A 19,354-nucleotide genomic window follows, 5' to 3' on the forward strand; every position below is an offset into this window, starting at 1 on the left:
GTCAAATGCGTGTGTCTCACGGCCAATGCGTGAGAGTTGGCAGCCCTGGTGTGTGTGTGTGTGTGTGTGTGTGTGTGTGTGTGTGTGTGTGTGCGGTGTGTGCGCGCGCGCGCTTTTGTGCTAAGTGTGCAGCTCTCTTTTTGCTGCAATGTGTGTTTATTGCTGCATTCTTGGGAGTTTATATGTTTATACATGTTTGTGTTGTTGGTTTAGTTTTGATGGTTTAGTCTGATGTTGATTCTTGAGGAAGTATAAGGCAGTGTAGGCCTAATTGAGGTGGCTTAAAGGTCCCATGACATGGTGCTCTTCGGAATGCTTTTCAGACCTTAGTGGTCCCCTAATACTGTATCTGAAGTCTCTTTCCCAAAATTCAGCCTTGGAGCAGAACTACAGCCAGTCCCACAAGACTGACCTTGGCTAACAGCAAGACATGGTTATATTATGGCAGTCTTTCCCGAAATAGGTCACCGATCGGCAGAGCAAAAGGCATAACAATGCTATATGTGAATTCCTTTTCTTAATTAAAATAAGTGTTGTTTTTATTTGCTACACTGGTCTGTTCAGCTCAGATGGTACGTACGGGGCTGTTAACACCCCCCCCCCCCCCCATTCTCTACAGGGACTCTCTTGAGCTTGAGGGTCTCGAGCTGAGTTTGGGAGCTGCTGTATTAGGTAAAAGAATCCACAGTAGTCCAACATGGCTTCAGTATAATAACCTGAGTTTCAAGAGAAACTGATCTGATGGCTTGATCCTTTTGGAATCCGAGAAGCGGCTGCACCATGCGGAGGAGTCTGAGCCCGGAGGAACATGGGGCATTACTGCCCTCTAGTGGCCCAACAACACAGTCACAGGGTGTGACTGTGCTGACATATCAGGTTTGAGAGATGCTCCTACAGCAAGATATGGCTACATTATTAAAAGAGATTCAAAATGCCTATAATCCAAATGATGAACAGCCATTTTATCAAACATAAAAAACGTCTTTATTTTTAGAGTACGCATGACAGCTATTCAAAAATAGCACAGCATCATTCAGTCGCCTTTTATACAAATAATTAGCATAGTGATATTAACATGATAAACACTGTACAACGTGTGGAAATACACACATGCATACCTGCTAACTTCAACAATGTATGAAACCCTATAAAAACATGAGGGCCGGTGCACAAGTCATCAGTAAAAAGGAAGCAATTTACTAATTTCACCTCCCCATCATCTTAAAATTTACTTTTTAAAATTATACAGACGGAGCTTACAAATTACTAATGAATTCTCATTTTTTCCTATTATAAAAATGTTGTAAAATGAATGCCAAACAGTGTATCTGAATACAACACTAAAATGCCATTATTAAAAACCTTAACATAATAAACTGGCAGAACGAAACACATGCCCACATCAACACTCTTTTCCATCACAAACTGGAAGATTTATTTCCAATATTACATAAAAGACTGGCTAGACTACATGTATAAATATTAAACATATTAACAAGTTATATACAGGTTTGAGGAAATTCTTTTTAAGTATTCTTACTCAATTTCTAATGGCAAGATTTAATTTTTTTTGGGGTGGGGGGGGGGGGGGGGGGGGGGGGAGACATCTCACTGAGATATTGCTTTCTCCAAAATGTCAATGTTGACCAATGGGAGGGAAGAAACTTCGAAAAACACTCTGAAAGATTAAAAAAAAATGGATTAATATTCAGTTTGACATATTTAGCTGCTTGTGCATTTCATCATTACCCACTACATCAGGAATGGGTTGGTTTCATCCGTCTTTAAACTTACTTGTGTGAGTATTTGCTCCTGACGGCTCGTAGTCTATCGTCTGGAGGAGCTAATAGCATCTCGTAGAGTTTTCTGACAACAGGAGCCACGTCTGCCGTCTGATAGCCCGAGTGGAACTGCAGGATGGGACGCTGCAGCACAAATGACACATTTGTATACAAAAATGTTGAATACTTAAAAGCTGCCAAAATATAAACACACAAATCTGTCGCCCGGCTTTCATTACTCGGCCTCTGTCATTTTCTATATCTTACGTAAACATTATTTCTAAATTTTTGGGATTAAGCCAGGAACAAATTGAAATTACTCGCTGTCCCTGGCACTAGTGCTACAACGATAACTCACGTGTACATAGAAAAACTATTTGCATTTAAATTGCTGGAGGAGGATTGTTCTCTCTAGATAGAGCTGCAGTTTGTTGTAGTCACGCAGGACTAAAAATTCATCCAGGTCAAAAACGGTTGGACAAGCATAAAGAACTTTTTCACCTGTAGAGCCTTTTCCACCGACAGTCGCAGGATCTAAGGCTACATCCACATTACTACCTGTACATTTTAAAATGAAAACCACCTCAGTCTACTAACTACTCCCACGATACCAACTCAACTTCAGCAGAAAACATCTTAACAGGGAGCAAAAAAAGCGGAGGCCAAAACAAAGCGACGGTGTAAAGAAGTGTTGAAGGAGAGCCTACCCATCCTCCCAGGTCTTTGGTGACGAGCGCCATCAGCAGGCAGGCTGAGGCGAGCAGCGAGCCTCTCTCGGACACCAGGTCTATCTCCATGAGACTCATCTCGCAGTAGTACCGGGCCAGGGTCAGCGTGTCCATTCCGGCATTCACACACTGCAGAGACAGCACAACTCTCAGGTGAGGGATGATAGACATGGGTAGACGGCAAGAGATTGTGAAAAGCAAAAAGGGCTCGCTGTGGCTTTTTTTGCAAGAGCTAAAGAAACACCCAAAAGGGCCGTTGTGTGTTGGGAATAACCCAACATACACATTCAAGGAATAACCCAACACACACACGCACATACACACCTTGGCATAGCGTCTGAGGAACCGATAGGGGATGGGGATGTTGATGTCGAAGGACAGCGCCTGCAGGATGCTGGCCTCCATGGAGATGATGTCCTCCCTCTTGTACGCATCGTCGCAAATATAAAGAAAGTCGTCGACACAAGGCGGAGAGCGCTCCTGCAGGACCACCAAAAATAAAACATGAAACAAGTGTTGGTGTAAAAGTGTGTTTTGGATTTTTTTTGGGGGTGTGAGTTAGGTTAATGTGTCCAACGTATTATTGTTTATCTGAAATGTATGCTGTGCATTATTACCTCAAACTTGGAGGCAATGAGCATGGTGGTGGAGCCGACGAGCTGCAGCAGCTCCCGGTGGACTGGAGTCTTGGAGAGGTAGTGGTCTGCCATCTTTACGGCCAGGTACAGGGTCTCGTGGTACAGCTCAAAGTTCTCCTAAACGAGCACGTAAACACAATCCAGTCAACATGCTGCAACACTGGAGAAGCATTATGGAATTAACTGTAGCTGGCACAGCACAGAGACAACGTTGTCTTGCTGTAAGTTAGTGTCTGGCATCCAACTGTACAGCAACACGAGTGTTCTCTAGATTATTGTTTATACGTGCCTCAGAATTTGTTTATTTGAATCCCTTAGTTTAAATTAGAAATGATTTTACAAGTGGTATTACCCCACTCAAGTTACCCCCTTGAAATTTCTCTTATTAACAGAAGTTCACAACAGGCTACCAGGAAGACTCGCCTGCACTTCCACCAGCCAGTCGATCAGGATTGCCCTCATCTCTGGGTTGAGGCTGGGCTGCTGGGGCATGTAGTTACAGAGGACAAACTTTTCCTGCAACAGATTAAAACAGAAAGATGACCGATGCACTAAAATAGGCTTTTTTTCGTCACACTGGGGGAAAACAGTGACTGCAAATGCTCGTAAAAATGTTTGCGTTAACTCCTTTTGGAATTTGGTAATGTAGTGTTTTGGTTGGGCTCACCTCTCTCTTTTTGAGGTAGTCAAAGATTTCCTTTGCGTACTCCGGACACATGTAACAGTCCTCAGAGTTCTCAGAGTCGATGTCAAACTCCTCTGGGATCTGCAGGAATGACGAGAATATGAGTAAAGGAGGAAACGGCAAACTTTGTCTACAACACTTGTACAGGTCAGAAGCTCCTTTTGAACTGAATTCCCCTCACTGGTGGTTTCTGAAGGTGTGCTGGCACTACACGGACAGCAGGGGGCGCCGCAGCAACCAGCTCTTCTACTGGAGCCGCCACATCCTTCTGCAGCTCTTCATTCCCCTCCTGTGCATCCCTCTTTTCTTTCTCATCGGGCGTCCCGTCTGAGCTCACCGACAAAGACCTGCAGAGGGAGAGAGGCTGCACATGAAGTCTACCGCCAAGGAGAGAGCTACCGGAGAAAGAGCAGGAACTGTACACAGACGAGAACAAAGGCTGCATTACTGTTTCAGGTTGGCATGATTCTTCGCAGACTCTGTGGAGGCGCTTGTTTTCTTCACCTGCTTCTTGCCTGTTTCCTTCTTCCTCCCTGGAAGGCTGATCTGAACCTTATGAGCCTGTGAACACAGTCACAGTGGGATTAGGATTAGTTTAATTTCCCCCCTTGTTCACTCTATTATTATTATTATTATTGACCAATAAAAAACACATGGTAGTTTACAGTGAGTGGTGACATGATGGCGATGTTTAAAATTTTTTGTTGTTGTAATTCTTAATTTACTAATTATCATTTTTAAAAGTGATGATATTTAGGGATCATTGCCACAAGTCTTTTTGGGAAAACCACCCCAAAGTACAAAACTCTTGTCTAAAAGCTGCAATATCACGATGCATTTGAGTCTCACCGCCCTGTTCACCTCAGTCGCCAAAACGGCTGCTGTGAAGCCAACTGGATGGAAACAAACACGGTGCTCATTTCCCACCCAGGTGAGGTAGCAGTGTGCATCAATTCATACAACAGTGGAGAACCCAGCTACACCGTCACACCACACCCAGGGATCAAAGCCAATGATTAAAATACAGTTAAATCACTCACTTCCTCAGGGCTATTTTGTGTGTGTGTGTGTGTGTGTGTGTGTGTGTGTGTGTGTGTGTGTGTGTTGTGTGTATATATATGTGTGTGTATATCTATCTATCTATCTATCTATCTATCTATCAGGGCTGCACAATATGTCTTTTTTTTGTCATTGCAATATCAACTACCACAATAAACACATCACGAAAACGCTACAACATATTGCAACAGACACAATATTTTTTTTTGTGTTAGTTGAAAGAACATATCCATAGAAAACTGCAATTTATAAAGAAAAAAATATATAAAAATGGTGGTGCCTTTTATATTCAATTCAATGTTCAATAAAAAAATAAGTCTTGATAGGATGGATTTCCTTTCATTTGTTTTAAATTCAACAAGCAATTTGTTGCTTTTAGCAGAATACGGATAGAGTACACATTAATATCTGACAAAAAAAAAAGTATTGAAAGTAATATTGTTATTGGGATCTTCAATAAGTCAATCTGCCGACACATTAAACAACCTCGTGGTTGTAAAGTAAGGGCTTGGCTTTGGGTTTTGATGAGTAAGAGCAATTTTGTTTTAAATCTTCACCTATATTGGAGGGAGGGTGACCGGGTAATGTGATTAAGTGACTCAAGGCCACGAGACTCCACATATTTGAAATTCCATGCAGCACACTGGATACATCAGGCACACTGGCACTCCCGATGTGTTAAATGTAGACCCTGGTTTGACACCGTGACCACCACCAAAGTGTTGGATACGTACGGTCCTGAAGCCGCCATCGCTCTTGGGCCCACACTCTGACAGACACTGACCGATAGCCTGTCGTCAACAGCCGTTAAAACAAAAACACACGGCTGGAGATCATCCATAACTCATTCTGCTTTCAGACAGCAGCTGGTGAAACATGGCCTGTCATTCTCACTCTCAGATCTTAATAGATGAAACCTAGGGGAGGTTTATGCAGAGGTCATTTATTTTTCAGAATGAAATGCTTCAGAACTTGGCAGCATGCTGATGGATCTGAAAGCTACATTTAATTTTCAGGTCCTCGGTCTAACATTCAAAACCTGGAGTGACACAGGACTGCAACATGTTGTCCTTCCTGCTACTTTGTGTTTTTGAGTCAAAGATCATGTCTGAAATATGACCAATATTTGCTGGTAAAATTGCTTTTATAGTTACAGTGCATTGTCCCCCCCCCATGAGGAATTCGGAGTAATGACAACGCGGTTGTTGCATCCATATGACACAAGACTTCTGTAATCGTGCACGCGCCCCCATGTAGTTGCTAGTAACCCAGGAGGACACAGAGGATTAAAAATGTGATGGACTCTTCAGATGAGGTCATTACCTTCACTTGAGTTTCTGCGTGCAAAAGTCACCAGGCGCCATCATTTTCTAAACACAACCATACTGAGAAATCCAGAGAGAGTTGCGTGGAGCTGATGGTCTTAATTAGCTTGGGAGGAACTCATTTGGAAATGGGTGGAATGTAACGGAAGCTGTTGAGTAGCGCTACTAAAACTAACCCAAAACCACATCAATATGCAAAAATTCATGTTGTCAAAAGTCCTAAAAACAATAAAGAGGAGCCAGGAACCACGCTCAGTGATCATTCAGACCAAAACATCATGTTTTCCTAATATAAAACATTACCACTTAGAACACACATTATCATAAAGTCAGACAACATGGTGCTATAATAATCATGCAGGGAGCGATATTACTATCAGCTAATATGGTGAAGACAATATGGTTATAGATGTAACCATTTCACTTCTACTCGCCAGGTTGGTTTATGGTAAAAAGAGACTTTGTTTCCACTGTAGACAAAGGGTCCAACCTAGGGCTGGGCAATGGATCAATCTAAATAGATATCACAATATGAGACACCATCTTTGGATCTCATAATATCATAACATCATAATAACGTATACTTTATTAATCCCTCAAGGGGAAATTACATTTGATTTTACACTGTTATTTCACACAGGCCGGATTACACACACACACACACACACACACACACACACACACACACACACACACACACACCACACGTCGTCTATTACTGGCTTTACAGGCTGCATTACAGTAAAGGGAGGAAATTTCCTCTTAAACCTCCCAGACTGTTCTTGCAGTTTATTTTTTCTGTCCCAAATAATACCCAAACATTATAGGATTTTCACAATTGAAAATTGTGTTAAAAATTTTGGGAAAGCCCCAAATTGTAAACCCTACATATCGGCGCAATATATTTTATCGGGAAATTTGGGTAAAAAATATTGTATATTTGATTTCCCCCTTTTGGGCCCAGCCCTACAACACCTTGACCCCAAAAGGCTTAACGAACATTTTTTTAAGGGTTTGGACCCGGCTTGGTTTGCCGTCCCCTCCCCCAAAAACCACTAATCGTAAAAAACCCAAACATTATGATGTCGATAAAAGGGGTTTCCTCTTCTTGGGGGGCCCAGGCGGAGGAGAGGAGGACCTTTCGCCCTTTGGGGCCCTTTCCCCCTGCAACAGAAAAAGGAAACAAACTTAGCTAGCACACGTATGCCCAGATTGCAAAAAAGAAAACCCCGGGTTTTTATTATTTGTTACACCAATTTTCTTAAATTAAAAGGTTTTAAACCTTTAAACCCCAGCAAATTCAAAGGGAAAAGCTTTTCTGCGCCTGCTTTTTTTACCGCCCCTCCCCTGCCCCGCCCCAAAGGGGGTTTTTAAAAGGAAATGGGTGCATCTTTTAAATGGTTTCCCCTCGTTGTTGCATTAAAACTTTTGGGGAGCTTTTTCCCAGCGGGGAGTGCGGGGTTCCTTTTCCCCCCCGTGGAAGGGCCCAGGGCTGGCCCCTTTATCCTCCGCAAAAAAACCCCGGCAGCGGCTGCACTTTGATCTTTTAAAAACCCAAAAAAAAATGGCGGGTGGGTTTTTAAAAACTTCCTGGGGCGAAACCCTTAGCTACGTTAAAAGTTTTTAAGCAAACCGTCAAAATAGAAAAAACGTTAAGTGAGCAAAAAGAGCGTTGCATCTTTTTGTGTCTGGAGGGGGGGTTTTCCACTTTGGAAACCGGTTCGGGGCCGTTCAAAATAAAAAAAGCTATAATGTTTTAATTGTGTTTCCCGTTTTTTTTTCTTTTCGTTTGATTGGGTTCGTTATTTAAGAACGAGAACCCTCCCGCGTTTTAAACTGTTGAAATGGGCCATTTTTGGCGGGGGCTTCTTGACTTTAGCTTGCTAAAAACAAAAGCTTCCCTGGGGCCCCAAATCTACGGGCGAAATTGTTCTCTTTGGGCTGAAATTTAGCCGGGTGGACCAATCGGGGAAAGTCGCTCGGTTTTCCTTTGGGCCAGAGGGGGTTGGTTTCAAAATTAAAATCCCCGCCCGGGGGCCTTATTGTTTATCAAGGCCCTAGCGTTAAAAAAAAACTGTTTACTACGAAAACGTTATCATTTTATATTGTTTTTTTGTTATTTTAAAAAATTAATTTAAATTTAAAGGGGGGGAAAATTTATAAAAACCCAAATTTAAAGGGGTTTAAAAAAAGCCCGCCTCGATTCCTCGACCCAAACAACCCGGGAAGAGAGCAGTGGTTTTTCAAACAAAATAAAACCCCAAGTTTTTTAAAAACGGTAGGTTTTTTATTGATTTTTTTAACATAGACAGTTTTTTTTCTCACTCCCGGGGCCCCAAGGGGAATTGACATAGGCACAGGGTTTAAACACAAACCCGTTTTTTTTAATTCATACTCTATATTTATATGCTTGTTTACATATTTTTCTAACTTTATTAGACCATTTATGCTTATTTCAATTCACACATTCACACACATGCATAACCTACATCACAAAGTGTATATAGAGCCACTGTAGCCTAATATTAATTTTACTATGCATGAACTGATGTCTACCTAGACAAGTAGAATAATAATAATAATAATAGTAGAAGTAAAAAAGTGACTCTGTGTGTGTGTGTGTGTGTGTGTGTGTGTGTGTGTGTGTGTGTGTGTGTGTGTGTGTGTGTGTGTGTGTGTGTGTGTGTGTGTGTGTGTGTGTGTGTGTGTGAAATTGACCTTGGGGTATTTGTCAAGGACATTTTTACAAGACTATGTGATTTTACTTGACTGCATTGCTGTTACTTACTACCATTATTTCCTATTATGTTTTTTACCTGCATTCACAACTCTCACAATGCGTAATTTCAATACATTCATACCCAATTTGGTGATGTTTGACAAAAACTGTTTTCCTTAAAATAATATGAATGTGGCATAAAGCTCTCGCAAAGGTGCATAATACAGTAATTCATAGGGTGTATTTCTCTCTTAAATTGTGTAGCTGTTTTTTATGTCTTGTGTAATGCAGGTCTGGCATGGAATGATTTCCCTTTAGGCAGCCACACAAGACTGACCTTAGAATCTATTTAAATGATGATGTTGAGCAATGAGCTCACTGCCACACAGATTGTATTTCCTGAATTGGAGCAGAAACAGCACACAGAGGACCTATGGGGCCGAACAGCACAGAGTTACTGCAGCAACAGTTGGATAACAGAGGTTCATAGGACATTTGTGCACCCAGAGGGCACGTTCGGGATCCAGCTGCCAGAAGTTTGGAAGGCGGATATCTGTCTGATTAATGGGGGTAGAGGCCTAACGTGTCTTGTTAAGAGAACAAAATAAATCGTAGATAGATTCATTTTAATCCCTTACACTATTAATGCCAAATGTCAATTCCGAATACGCCCTTTAAATGCCTATCAAGTCTCATTAAACTCCAAAACGTACAAACACCCCTTGGTTATTGTTTCACTTCCAGCACAAAACGAACAGGTTTGACCAAAAGTCCTATGACCCAGAAACATTCACTCTTAATAACTCAGCTTCAAGGCCTGCAGTTCACGAGTTGCAATGGGGCGTCTAATGAAGTCTTCAGAGAGAAATCATCTCAAAGCACTGCTTTATTTCATCTCCCCTCCCTGTTGTCCTCATCCAAGACAAAAACGCTTTCACATGAGTGCAGTTCATGTCCAGATTGCTAACCACAAAAAAGTTAAAAAAAAAAGTAAAACCACAAAAGTGACACCATTTTTTACCTTCTCAACATCACCTCCTCCTCCTCAGCCAGTTATCGTCATCCTCTTCTTCCTCTCATGAACCATCTTTTCATCATTTTGACCTCAAGAACAAAGAATTATAATTCAATACATGGCTACAAACCCAATGCAGGATTACATAATGTGTATGCATTTGTCATTTGTGTTGTCAATGAGGTATACTGCTGCCAATAACATCACACACAAACACTATTTCTTCTCTTACCACACACGTACGCACGCACGCACACACGCACGCACGCAGGCGCGCACACACACACACACACACACACACAGGAAGTAGGTGAAACTTTGAAACTTGTCAACGCATCTGTCAAATCATTTCCTTGTAAACTCATTTGCACCGGAGAAACCATCGCACCCGTTACCAACTGGTAAGTTGGTTTACAGACAGTGTATAAGCCGCCTAATGTTTCCTGTATCTTGTTTTCTCATTTTGTAGTTCATTTACGTAACTTTTGGCTTTATCCAGCCTCTTAAGATGCCTTCTGTGTCTTGCCAGGTAGCCTATAACAGTAAATCCGCAGTTGACTTTTTCACCTGCCATACTTCATAAATCTCAAAGTTTTGTAAGGTGAAGCAAGTCTATTTCCTTTTTTTTGGTCAGGGAGAATTAAAATATGTTAATGTTGTTATCTATTTTGAAGACTTTATTTTGTAGTGCTTAACTTCTGGTCTTATCTGTCTAGTTTTTGTTGAGCTAACAAAGGTCCAACAAAAGATGATACACCGTGAAGATACTTTCAGTAATTTATCAGCAAAAAAAGGATTCTAAAACCCCCAAATACTCCAAATCCAGTTTTAATACAAGGTCAACCGAGGCATTGCATTTCCAACAGTATTTTGCAAGGCACTGAATGGCCTTTGTGCTGGTATTTGTGAGCATGTAGAAACTTTGTCTGGATGGAAGAGACTTTAGGTGTGTAAGTACCATCATATTCAACAGACTATGTTTACACAGGGTTGTGTAACCCAAGTTAAAGAAGCATCCTCATCTCATAAACACTAGTTTCTACTCAGAGTCCAACTGCCAAGAAAAAACATTCCTTGCTTTAGCTGTTATTTGTTTCACATCTGTGCTTCATTCTCGATCTTGTCCTTCTCTCTGGGCTCGGTCCATATTTATCTCAGGCTGTGGTCCACTGAGTGAATAATGGCAGGATAATACTGTGACACATTGTTTGAAGTTCATAACACACACACCAAGAGACTACAATGGTTCGGTAAAGTGAGCTCTGGTGTCGCTCAGAGCGTTATTCACATTGGCTGCATAAAGGAGCTTATAGAGGAAAGAGAAAGTATGTGTGCGTTTGGAAAAGACAGTTACCATATGGAGTATGTTCAAAAAACTGCTATGGAACTAATTTGAGTAACATTTTTGGAAAATCTACATCAAATAAATCAAATAAATCAAAATAAAATGCTAACCCTGAAACCTCTAATCCATGAGCAGATTCATCAAAGTCCTTCTAAAGTAGTACTAGTAGTGATACAGTAGTTGTAGTAGAACCAAAGAAGAAAATGAGGAAGTTGTTAAGGGTGTTAAGTTCAGTTTCACTTTACTTTTTTACAGTCTGTCACGTCAGAAAACTTAAAATACAACCTAATTAGCAACTGTGCTATGAGGTTATCTTAGCTAGGTGAGAAAATACATATTTTCTAGTAGTTTTAAAACATATTTGAGGACGTTGATGAGGTTGATGAAGTTTCGCAACTTGAGCAACCTTTAAGACACAAGAGTCAACAATAGAAATGTTGTTAGCAAGTTTAAGTGCTAACGTCTATTACGATAGCCAACTTCTGCTAATGCTACAGCTTGCTAGCTAAATGTTAAAGTGAAAAAACATACAATGCAATAAATAAAACAATGTGTAATGTTACTTTACTACAACCTAATTATCTCAAACATGCAAATAAATATGTTATGAGGTTTAACTTTTTACTGAAACCACTTTTAACTAATTTGAGAATAATTATAAAAGCTTGAAGAAATAATTCAACTTTTTTGGAAAACACGCCTACTTTCCTGTAGTTGTTCTAAGATGACAAGATTTCTGAAATGAAAACCAAGGACATTTCCAGTCCGGTGGTCAATATATCAATAAAATGTCTGTTGTTTAACTATGCATTTTATTTTCCATCAAATAAAAAAGAGGGATAATGCGGTTTCAGTGCTAGTTTTTTAGGGCTAGCTGTTTCCTATGGTTTCCATTCTTTGTGCTAAGCTAACTGGTACAGTCTGAGCTATGGACCATTCGAATATAAGAGCAGTATCGATCTACTCATCTAAGACTTAGCATTAAAGCAAATAAGTGTGTTTCCTAAAAATTTAACTATTAGCCTTTCTTAGTTGGAAACTTTCAAAATCATAGAGCAAAATAGTAAGTCAAGGCTTTATTCATTACAATAGAACTGTAGTAAAAAACAACAACATATAACAGCTTTGTGAATCAAAGCCCTTGAGAGCAATGATAGTTTAAGTTTCATATTAATTCTTTGATATTAATAACTGTTTCCACTAACACACTTGTAGGGTCCGTGTTTCACTGGATGTAAATACCAACACGTCTGTTAGCTAAATCAAGTTTAGAGAAACAAAACCCTTTGCAGCAGTTGTGTGTCTGTCCAAAGCTTTTTTTTCTGCATTGCGTTGAAATGGACACAGATGTTTTCAGAGATTAACAACAGAACACAGTTAATGTTTCATTTGTTTTGCTCCATTTCTGTTTTCTGCTCTGCTCAGCTCTGTCTCGATCTCCATTAACTACAGATGCCGATACAAACAGAGTTTAGATGTCAGGTTGCTGCTGTGGACGGCAGCCCTTCCTGCTTGTCACATCCTGGCTGGCTGACAGCTCGCATGTTGACAGGCTGTGGTGGAGGCCTCAATCTTACTTTCCATCTGAGGCTTCAGAAGGGGACTTTTTGTTCGGTCTGGGCCTGGGTTTTCTTCCTCTATTTCTACATCAGTCTGGATTACTTTCTCTTTTGCTGTTTCTTATATTCTTAGTTTATCCCTCTTTCAATTCGCAGCTTATAAATTTCTTCTCTAATCTGAGACAGGCGAGGAATGTAGGAATATTTGCAGAACAGAGACTAAAAGATAAATATTGCACCATATAGGGGAAAGATATGTCTTCCCTGGCTTTAACTGAACACGTTGGCAAGCAATATTCTAGCAGAAAAACAAGATAGAACTAATTATAGGAACGAGGCCGTGGTTCATACCATCTTTGGACTCTTTTCTGGGCAAGGCAAGGCAGTTTTATTTGTAAAGAACATTTCAGCAACAAGGCAATTCAAAGTGCTTTACATAAAACATTAAAGAGCAGTTAAAAACGATCAAAAACAGATAAAATATGAGAATAAAAGTTACAGTGAAGTATAAGAAGTTAACCATTAAAGAGCAGTTAAAAACAACAAAAATCATAAAACCAGATACAATTGTCATATCCTTTTTGCAATGCAATGTCAGTATTGGAAATTTACAATTTCGTGTTGCAAGGCGTGCGCTTCGTACTGGCCTTCACCATAATCTTGTAAAGAGGATCCAGGAAATACAATATTTCCTTAATTTTTACTAAGATTATTGCTTTTGTCCTCACAGGATCTGATGCAAGAAGCAAGCGCAGATCCAAGGGTGTCAGAGCCCACTCCAGAAGGCCTCAACAGAAGCCACCTAAACATTGGGGTTCTAGAGGAGTTTGCCCAAAATATGACCGAGAACATAATCCAGTCCTTTACAAGCCAAATGGAAATGGTGGCGCCTGAGGGGGACTGCCTGGCGTCCAGATTTGATCAGAACCAGGAGACATTTGCTGAAGAGTTAGCCTTAGCAGTGATTGACGTTGCTCTGAGGGAAGTGTGTGGAGGTCACAACGTTGAAAATCATGACGGTTCCAAGAGAACAAAGTCAGCTTTTCTAAATGAATCTGACAGCAAAAGATCCACAGATATGGATCCAGGCAAAGAAATCCAGACGTTCAAAGAAACCCAGCCCTGTTACCCACCGTTGTCCCAGTCAGGGCTCCTCGTCATGGGATCCCTTGACTACCCCGACGCCCCTCCAACCACGCCTCTCCTCCCTCAGCTTGAAAGGAGCAGACACAGTTTCGCAAGGAAGCTAAAAGGAGGCTTGGCGAAGGTTTTCCTGCCGTCCCCTCCTCCGCCAACCCCAAAGGACAAAGAGGACGACAGGGACAGAGCTGCCAACGACTCCCAGGTGGAGTTAATGGAGCATCTGATGCACTCGCTGTCCACAGATGATTTGGCAAGAGACTCTTTTGAAGCAGGACCTCACCATGGAGCCAAGCTGGAGGCGTTTGCGGAGGCTCTTTCATGTGACATTATTGGCTGGGTCTTGAGTGATAAAAACAGAGAGCAGATACCCGATAGCGATCTTCATCTACTCGCCCACCAACTGGCTGAAACCATCATCTCCTCCTCCCTTGATGAAGCTAAAATGCTTGTCTAGTATTGGTATCTTAATGTGGTTAATGGGATCATATTTGTGATTACTGGCATGTTGACACACACACACACACACACAAACACACACACACACACACACACACACACACACACACACACACACACACACACACACACACACACACACACACGTTACCTCCACGGTGACTACCACTGCATTTTTATTAAAGGAACCCATCAACGTATTGGGACTTTAGCTTATTCACCGTATCCCCCAGAGTTAGACAAGTTGATACACACCCTGCTCATCTCTGTGCATGCTGTAACTAGCCTAGCAAAGATCCTGCAGGTAACTGGTTCCAACTAGCTACTGCTCCAAATAAGTGACCAAATAACGCCACTATAGCAGTGGCAGGAAAACTAATGGTTTTGAAAGAGAGAGATTTAACTGCAATAAACATAAATGTCCTGTAGATGGCATCACAAGAGCAATGCTCTGAGTATCTTCAGGATGAGCATGAGGTCAGTGAGGTGGAATGTGTGCCTGCTCTACCAACTGAGCGAACCGGACAATCGATTTTGTTTTGAAATGATGAAAGAGAATAAAGACTTTATTTTTGAATATTACAAATATAATTGCACTTTACGGATTTTTTTTAAATACCACCATTAAGGGATAACTTTTATGAACACAACTCTGGCAAAGGATGAAATTGCATCGTTGATGTTTGAGGAGTTTCTATCCCCCCTCTAAGTAAAAAGTGCCCTATTCTGTTTATAATCAAGTGCAATCCTGGAAGTTATTTGCTTATTTCCCCTTAATTGTCCTATAAAACAATATATTTATTAGTGATTCATTCATCCCCTGGACTGAACTGAATAGTTGCATTTGGGAAGTCTGGATCAAATGAAACAAATGTTCATACTCATTTACTTACTGAATTCAGATCCGAGAGAAGAAGGAGCCACAGTGATTAAATGATCCTGCAGAAGAATAAAATAAAACCCTTGTTTTTCTTTCCAAAGGGTTGTTCTTGTATTATTCTAGTACAGTGCCCGTTGAAAATGTGCCTGTTTGGAAAGGGCAGATTGCTTGGCCTGTGCTATTTGCTGCTTTTACAATTCTTCAAAACCAAATTGTACCCCAAAATGACTCACAGAAGACGCACAAACCACTTCATATGCAACTCCACTGTGTAGCCTGACACTGACTTACAGTGTTGGCTACGTCTACATCAGAGGAACACATTGTACTTCTATATTAACCTGACAGAGAACATTGCAGATTCTGAATGTAATTACAACATTTCACAAAGAAAATGGAAAATGTGGAGTAATCAAACATTCAGAGCTAATCAGCGCCTATCAGCGCCCATCTGCGTTTATCAACCACCAGAACCGGACAGTTTGTCTGTGTGTGTGTGTGTGTGTGTGTGTGTGGTGTGTGTGTGTGTGTGTGTGTGTGTGTGTGTGTGTGTGTGTGTGTGTGTGTGTGTGTGTGTGTGTGCAGAAAGAGAGAGAGAGAGAGAGACATGTTCAGCTGTGTCATGTGATTGTTTAATTTAACACTTCAGCAGAGGTGTTAATTTCCATACAGGTTAGTGGCTTGACGGTGAAGTATGGATATGGATTCATGTTATTAGTGTTGGAAGTTAGCAGTAGACTTAAGGCCGTTTAATGCTTCTGCGTCAAATCGACGACGTACCCCTGCAGACCCCTCTGCGTCTACGCCAGACCCTACGCCGTAGCCTGACGTGCACCTCTCGAAAAATGTAACTACACACCCCGGTGTTGCATTTCCCCCGACTCATTTCCTGGTTCTCCTTCTCCATAAACGACATGAAATCAAGGAGAGGGTTAACTTTTCCTGCTACAGCTGTCTCACGATGGTCAGAAAGTGAGAGAATGGGTTTAATATCTGGGTTAACATTTTTGCTCTTATATATTTGCATATATGCATGAACATGCAAGCACTTTCCCCTCTCTCCAACCCAGATGGGATGGGTGCGAGAAAAAAAAAACAGTCAGTGGGTGCACACTAATAAGAATGGGTTTTATCATACTGATTACGTTTCACATGCACTCAATATTCCGTTTTTTTCCCTTATTAGGAAAAAGACAATATTCTGACTAAGCTGTTATTGAAAGGCTAATGAAAGAGAATATTCCCTTTCGATTTCTGTTTACATTTAACAGGGCTTTACATTTTTATCCAAAAACTTTGAAACTGTTTAAAAGTAGCTGTGTTTCTCATTCTTATCGGGTCTGCAGCCAATGCAAACAGTTGGCTGGTTGATTTGTGTACAGAAACCATAGCAACACAAAGAGCTGACCATAACAGGCAAGAGGCAGTGAACTGCAGTAAAAACCCCGATAGAGACACATTTTCTGAATGCCCTGTATAAATGACCTAAGAATGCCTCTAAAAGCCGAGTACGACAATGATTCCTGCTGCCTTTGGTGGTCCTCTTAACTTTTCCTCTAGAACCTCCATGAGGTTCACATTTGTGGTTTTAAGGGAAATGTCTCAACCACTGTATATTGATTGCCTTGGAAATTTAACACATGCATTCATGATTAGTAAGAACTGTGGTGAACCCTTAACTTTTTGCTCAGCGCCATTATCAGATCAACGTTTTTACTTGTTCAACGCTTTGGTTTATAATAAGGTGACCAGATTTCTCAGACAAAATCCGGGGACATTTCAGCTCAGAAGCGTATTTACCTCCAACACACGTCAAACGGGGACACTAGACCTAGAGCTGTAAAAACTATTGAGGACATATTTTCCTTTGACATGATGCAGTATTAAACGAGATTGCTCCAGTCGGCAGAAACAAGCTACAATGTAAGTTCATGGGATAATTGTCCAGCTTGTATTTACGTTCATAAAAGTGCTCGTTTTGCTGCTGACAGACTCAGATTAATATTCTAAGTGTCTGACACCATTATGGAAAGAATTTCTAAGGAGGTCGACCTTTCTGTTAAAGATTAAGATCCTTTTTTAAACATAAAAGTCTGCGAAATTGCGTTCTCTAAACCCACCAGACTCCATGTAAATAATCAGTGATTTTAGCATCGTAAAACATGGCTTCTAAAACATCTCTGAGCTCTGATCAGCTCTTGCTGCCTGGATCCTGCGTGTGTAGGGTGTGCGACTATTGGCTCCGTTTTGTCAGTATTTTCTTTCTTTCATTCCAATTTCGGGTCTGTCAGTCACAGTGAAAACCGGGGACATTTCCGGGGACAGATCCAACCGGGGACAGGTCGGCAAAATCGGGGACTGTCCCCAGAAACCGGGGACGTCTGGTCACCCTAGTTTATAACTCATTACATGCAAAGCTAATCAGCTTCAGATGTATTTTGTAATATTACCCAAGGAGTCCAGTGAAGATCCTTGATTTTTTAAAGGCTTCACAACAAAACACTGCACAGAGATTTGTAATCAGAGACAGGATTGTACAACTCTTCAAACCTATCCTCACGTTAGCAAATATTTGATTTTTGTTGTTGTTGTGACAATAAAAAGCTAAGCAGTAGCATTATGGCGGTCCTAGTACAAAGTAATCCTTTGCATGGATTCCACATTTGTGGTGCTGGCACCCCGACTGCAGCACTGCTCTGGTCTTATTCTGCTGGCTTTTCATGCAGAGCTCAAATCAACCTGAACTGGGCCGAAGATGATGAACATACCTGCCTAATATCAGCAGGTCAGTATTGTCATTGTGAGCAATTAGCATGCTGATGTTAGCATTTGGTGCAAAACCTCACAGACCTGCTAGCATGACTATTGACTCTTCTCTGATATTTAGGCTTAAAAAAAAAATATATATATATATATATATACATATATACAGTATATATATATATATATATATATATATATATACATACATATACACATATATACATGCATATACACAGTATTTTACACAGTATTTTACAGGTAAAAAGAAAAATCTGCAGTTAAAAAACATTTTGGGGCTAAATTCCACAAAACCTAGCTGTTAATTTTAGCCACATATGCAAATAAACAGAGAACAATACACACACCTTGGCCTGGCTGCAGTGTGTGATAGTCCCTTGGCTCTGATACCTAATATGTCATGGAATGCTGAACTTTTAACTCCCACTGCTGATCACCATTATGTTTTCTCACCATGGGACACCGACTGACAGCCACACACAGTCACACGTGCACACATAAGCTGTGGGGATGGGTGGACAGCTGTGGTGTCAGAGGGGACTCTCTCGCTCTCCCTCTCTCTTACACACACACACACACACACACACACACACACACACACACACACATCTGGAGAAATCCTTTTTGTGTTGTCAGGTGGTTTGCTGCCAGAAAGTATTTAATGTTTTAACCCTTTATGTAAGTGAAACCGTGTTTATCCACCAGATACAAAGAGTATATCTAAATTAACACCATATATTGCCATAATAAATATTTTTCATGGGGAAGAAACTGTAAACACAACATTTACATAAACTGATTTGTTATCTTGAAGTTGTTAGCAAACTGTTGGCTTGTTACATAGATCTATATAGCCATAGCAACATCAGCATTTACTGAAAGTGCTGTATCTGGTCAACAGATGAATATGAGTCTAATTTTCACTCTCCTTGTATCTCTGTTTTGGTCTCCACCAACTGCTTAGTGCTCCACTATGTTCACCAGCTAGTCGCTAACTTTGTCTGTCAGCTGTTTTGGTACCAGTCAAACAAAATAATGAGCTGAAATGCCAAAACGCTCCATAGAGCTGAGGGGAACTCTGACATTGCAATTACACAACATGTTTCGAGCCATTGTTCCTATTAAAATGTTGATTAGATACACATTGTGATGGCATGGGATTCACTTTTACAATATTGCATTAGAGGATTGAAATATGTCTTGCTTCACTGACGTTTTGGCAAAATTGTTTCCCCTCTTC

General features: G+C 40.8%; 2 protein-coding genes across 3 annotated transcripts; one reads left to right on the forward strand and one right to left on the reverse strand.

The window, feature by feature from the left end:
- Positions 1–941: 941 nt before the first annotated feature.
- ccnb3 (cyclin B3) lies at positions 942–9,010 on the reverse strand. Its single transcript, XM_032499343.1, has 13 exons — positions 8,982–9,010; positions 7,615–7,806; positions 7,293–7,380; positions 5,626–5,682; positions 4,281–4,393; positions 4,014–4,179; positions 3,815–3,913; positions 3,571–3,663; positions 3,127–3,264; positions 2,834–2,989; positions 2,489–2,638; positions 1,795–1,925; positions 942–1,678 (listed from the first exon to the last, which is right to left on the reverse strand). Exons 1-13 carry the CDS (start codon positions 9,008–9,010, stop codon positions 1,609–1,611), a joined length of 1,482 nt encoding a protein of 493 aa, XP_032355234.1. The 3' UTR covers positions 942–1,608.
- A 1,260-nt stretch (positions 9,011–10,270) lies between these two features.
- Positions 10,271–15,391, forward strand: si:dkey-171c9.3 (uncharacterized). 2 transcript variants are annotated; one of them, XM_032544567.1, is made up of 3 exons: positions 10,271–10,351; positions 13,585–14,475; positions 14,524–14,578. In XM_032544567.1, the coding sequence occupies exon 2, from the start codon at positions 13,591–13,593 to the stop codon at positions 14,449–14,451; it is 861 nt and encodes a 286-aa protein (XP_032400458.1). In that variant the 5' UTR covers positions 10,271–10,351; positions 13,585–13,590; the 3' UTR covers positions 14,452–14,475; positions 14,524–14,578. The 2 variants fall into 2 exon arrangements, with proteins under 2 accessions (XP_032400458.1, XP_032400457.1); XM_032544566.1 differs by having other exon boundaries at positions 13,585–15,391.
- The last annotated feature ends 3,963 nt before the right edge of the window (positions 15,392–19,354 follow it).

Source organism: Etheostoma spectabile, chromosome 19 (genome assembly GCF_008692095.1).
Source record: "Etheostoma spectabile isolate EspeVRDwgs_2016 chromosome 19, UIUC_Espe_1.0, whole genome shotgun sequence".
Lineage (NCBI taxonomy): Eukaryota > Metazoa > Chordata > Actinopteri > Perciformes > Percidae > Etheostoma > Etheostoma spectabile.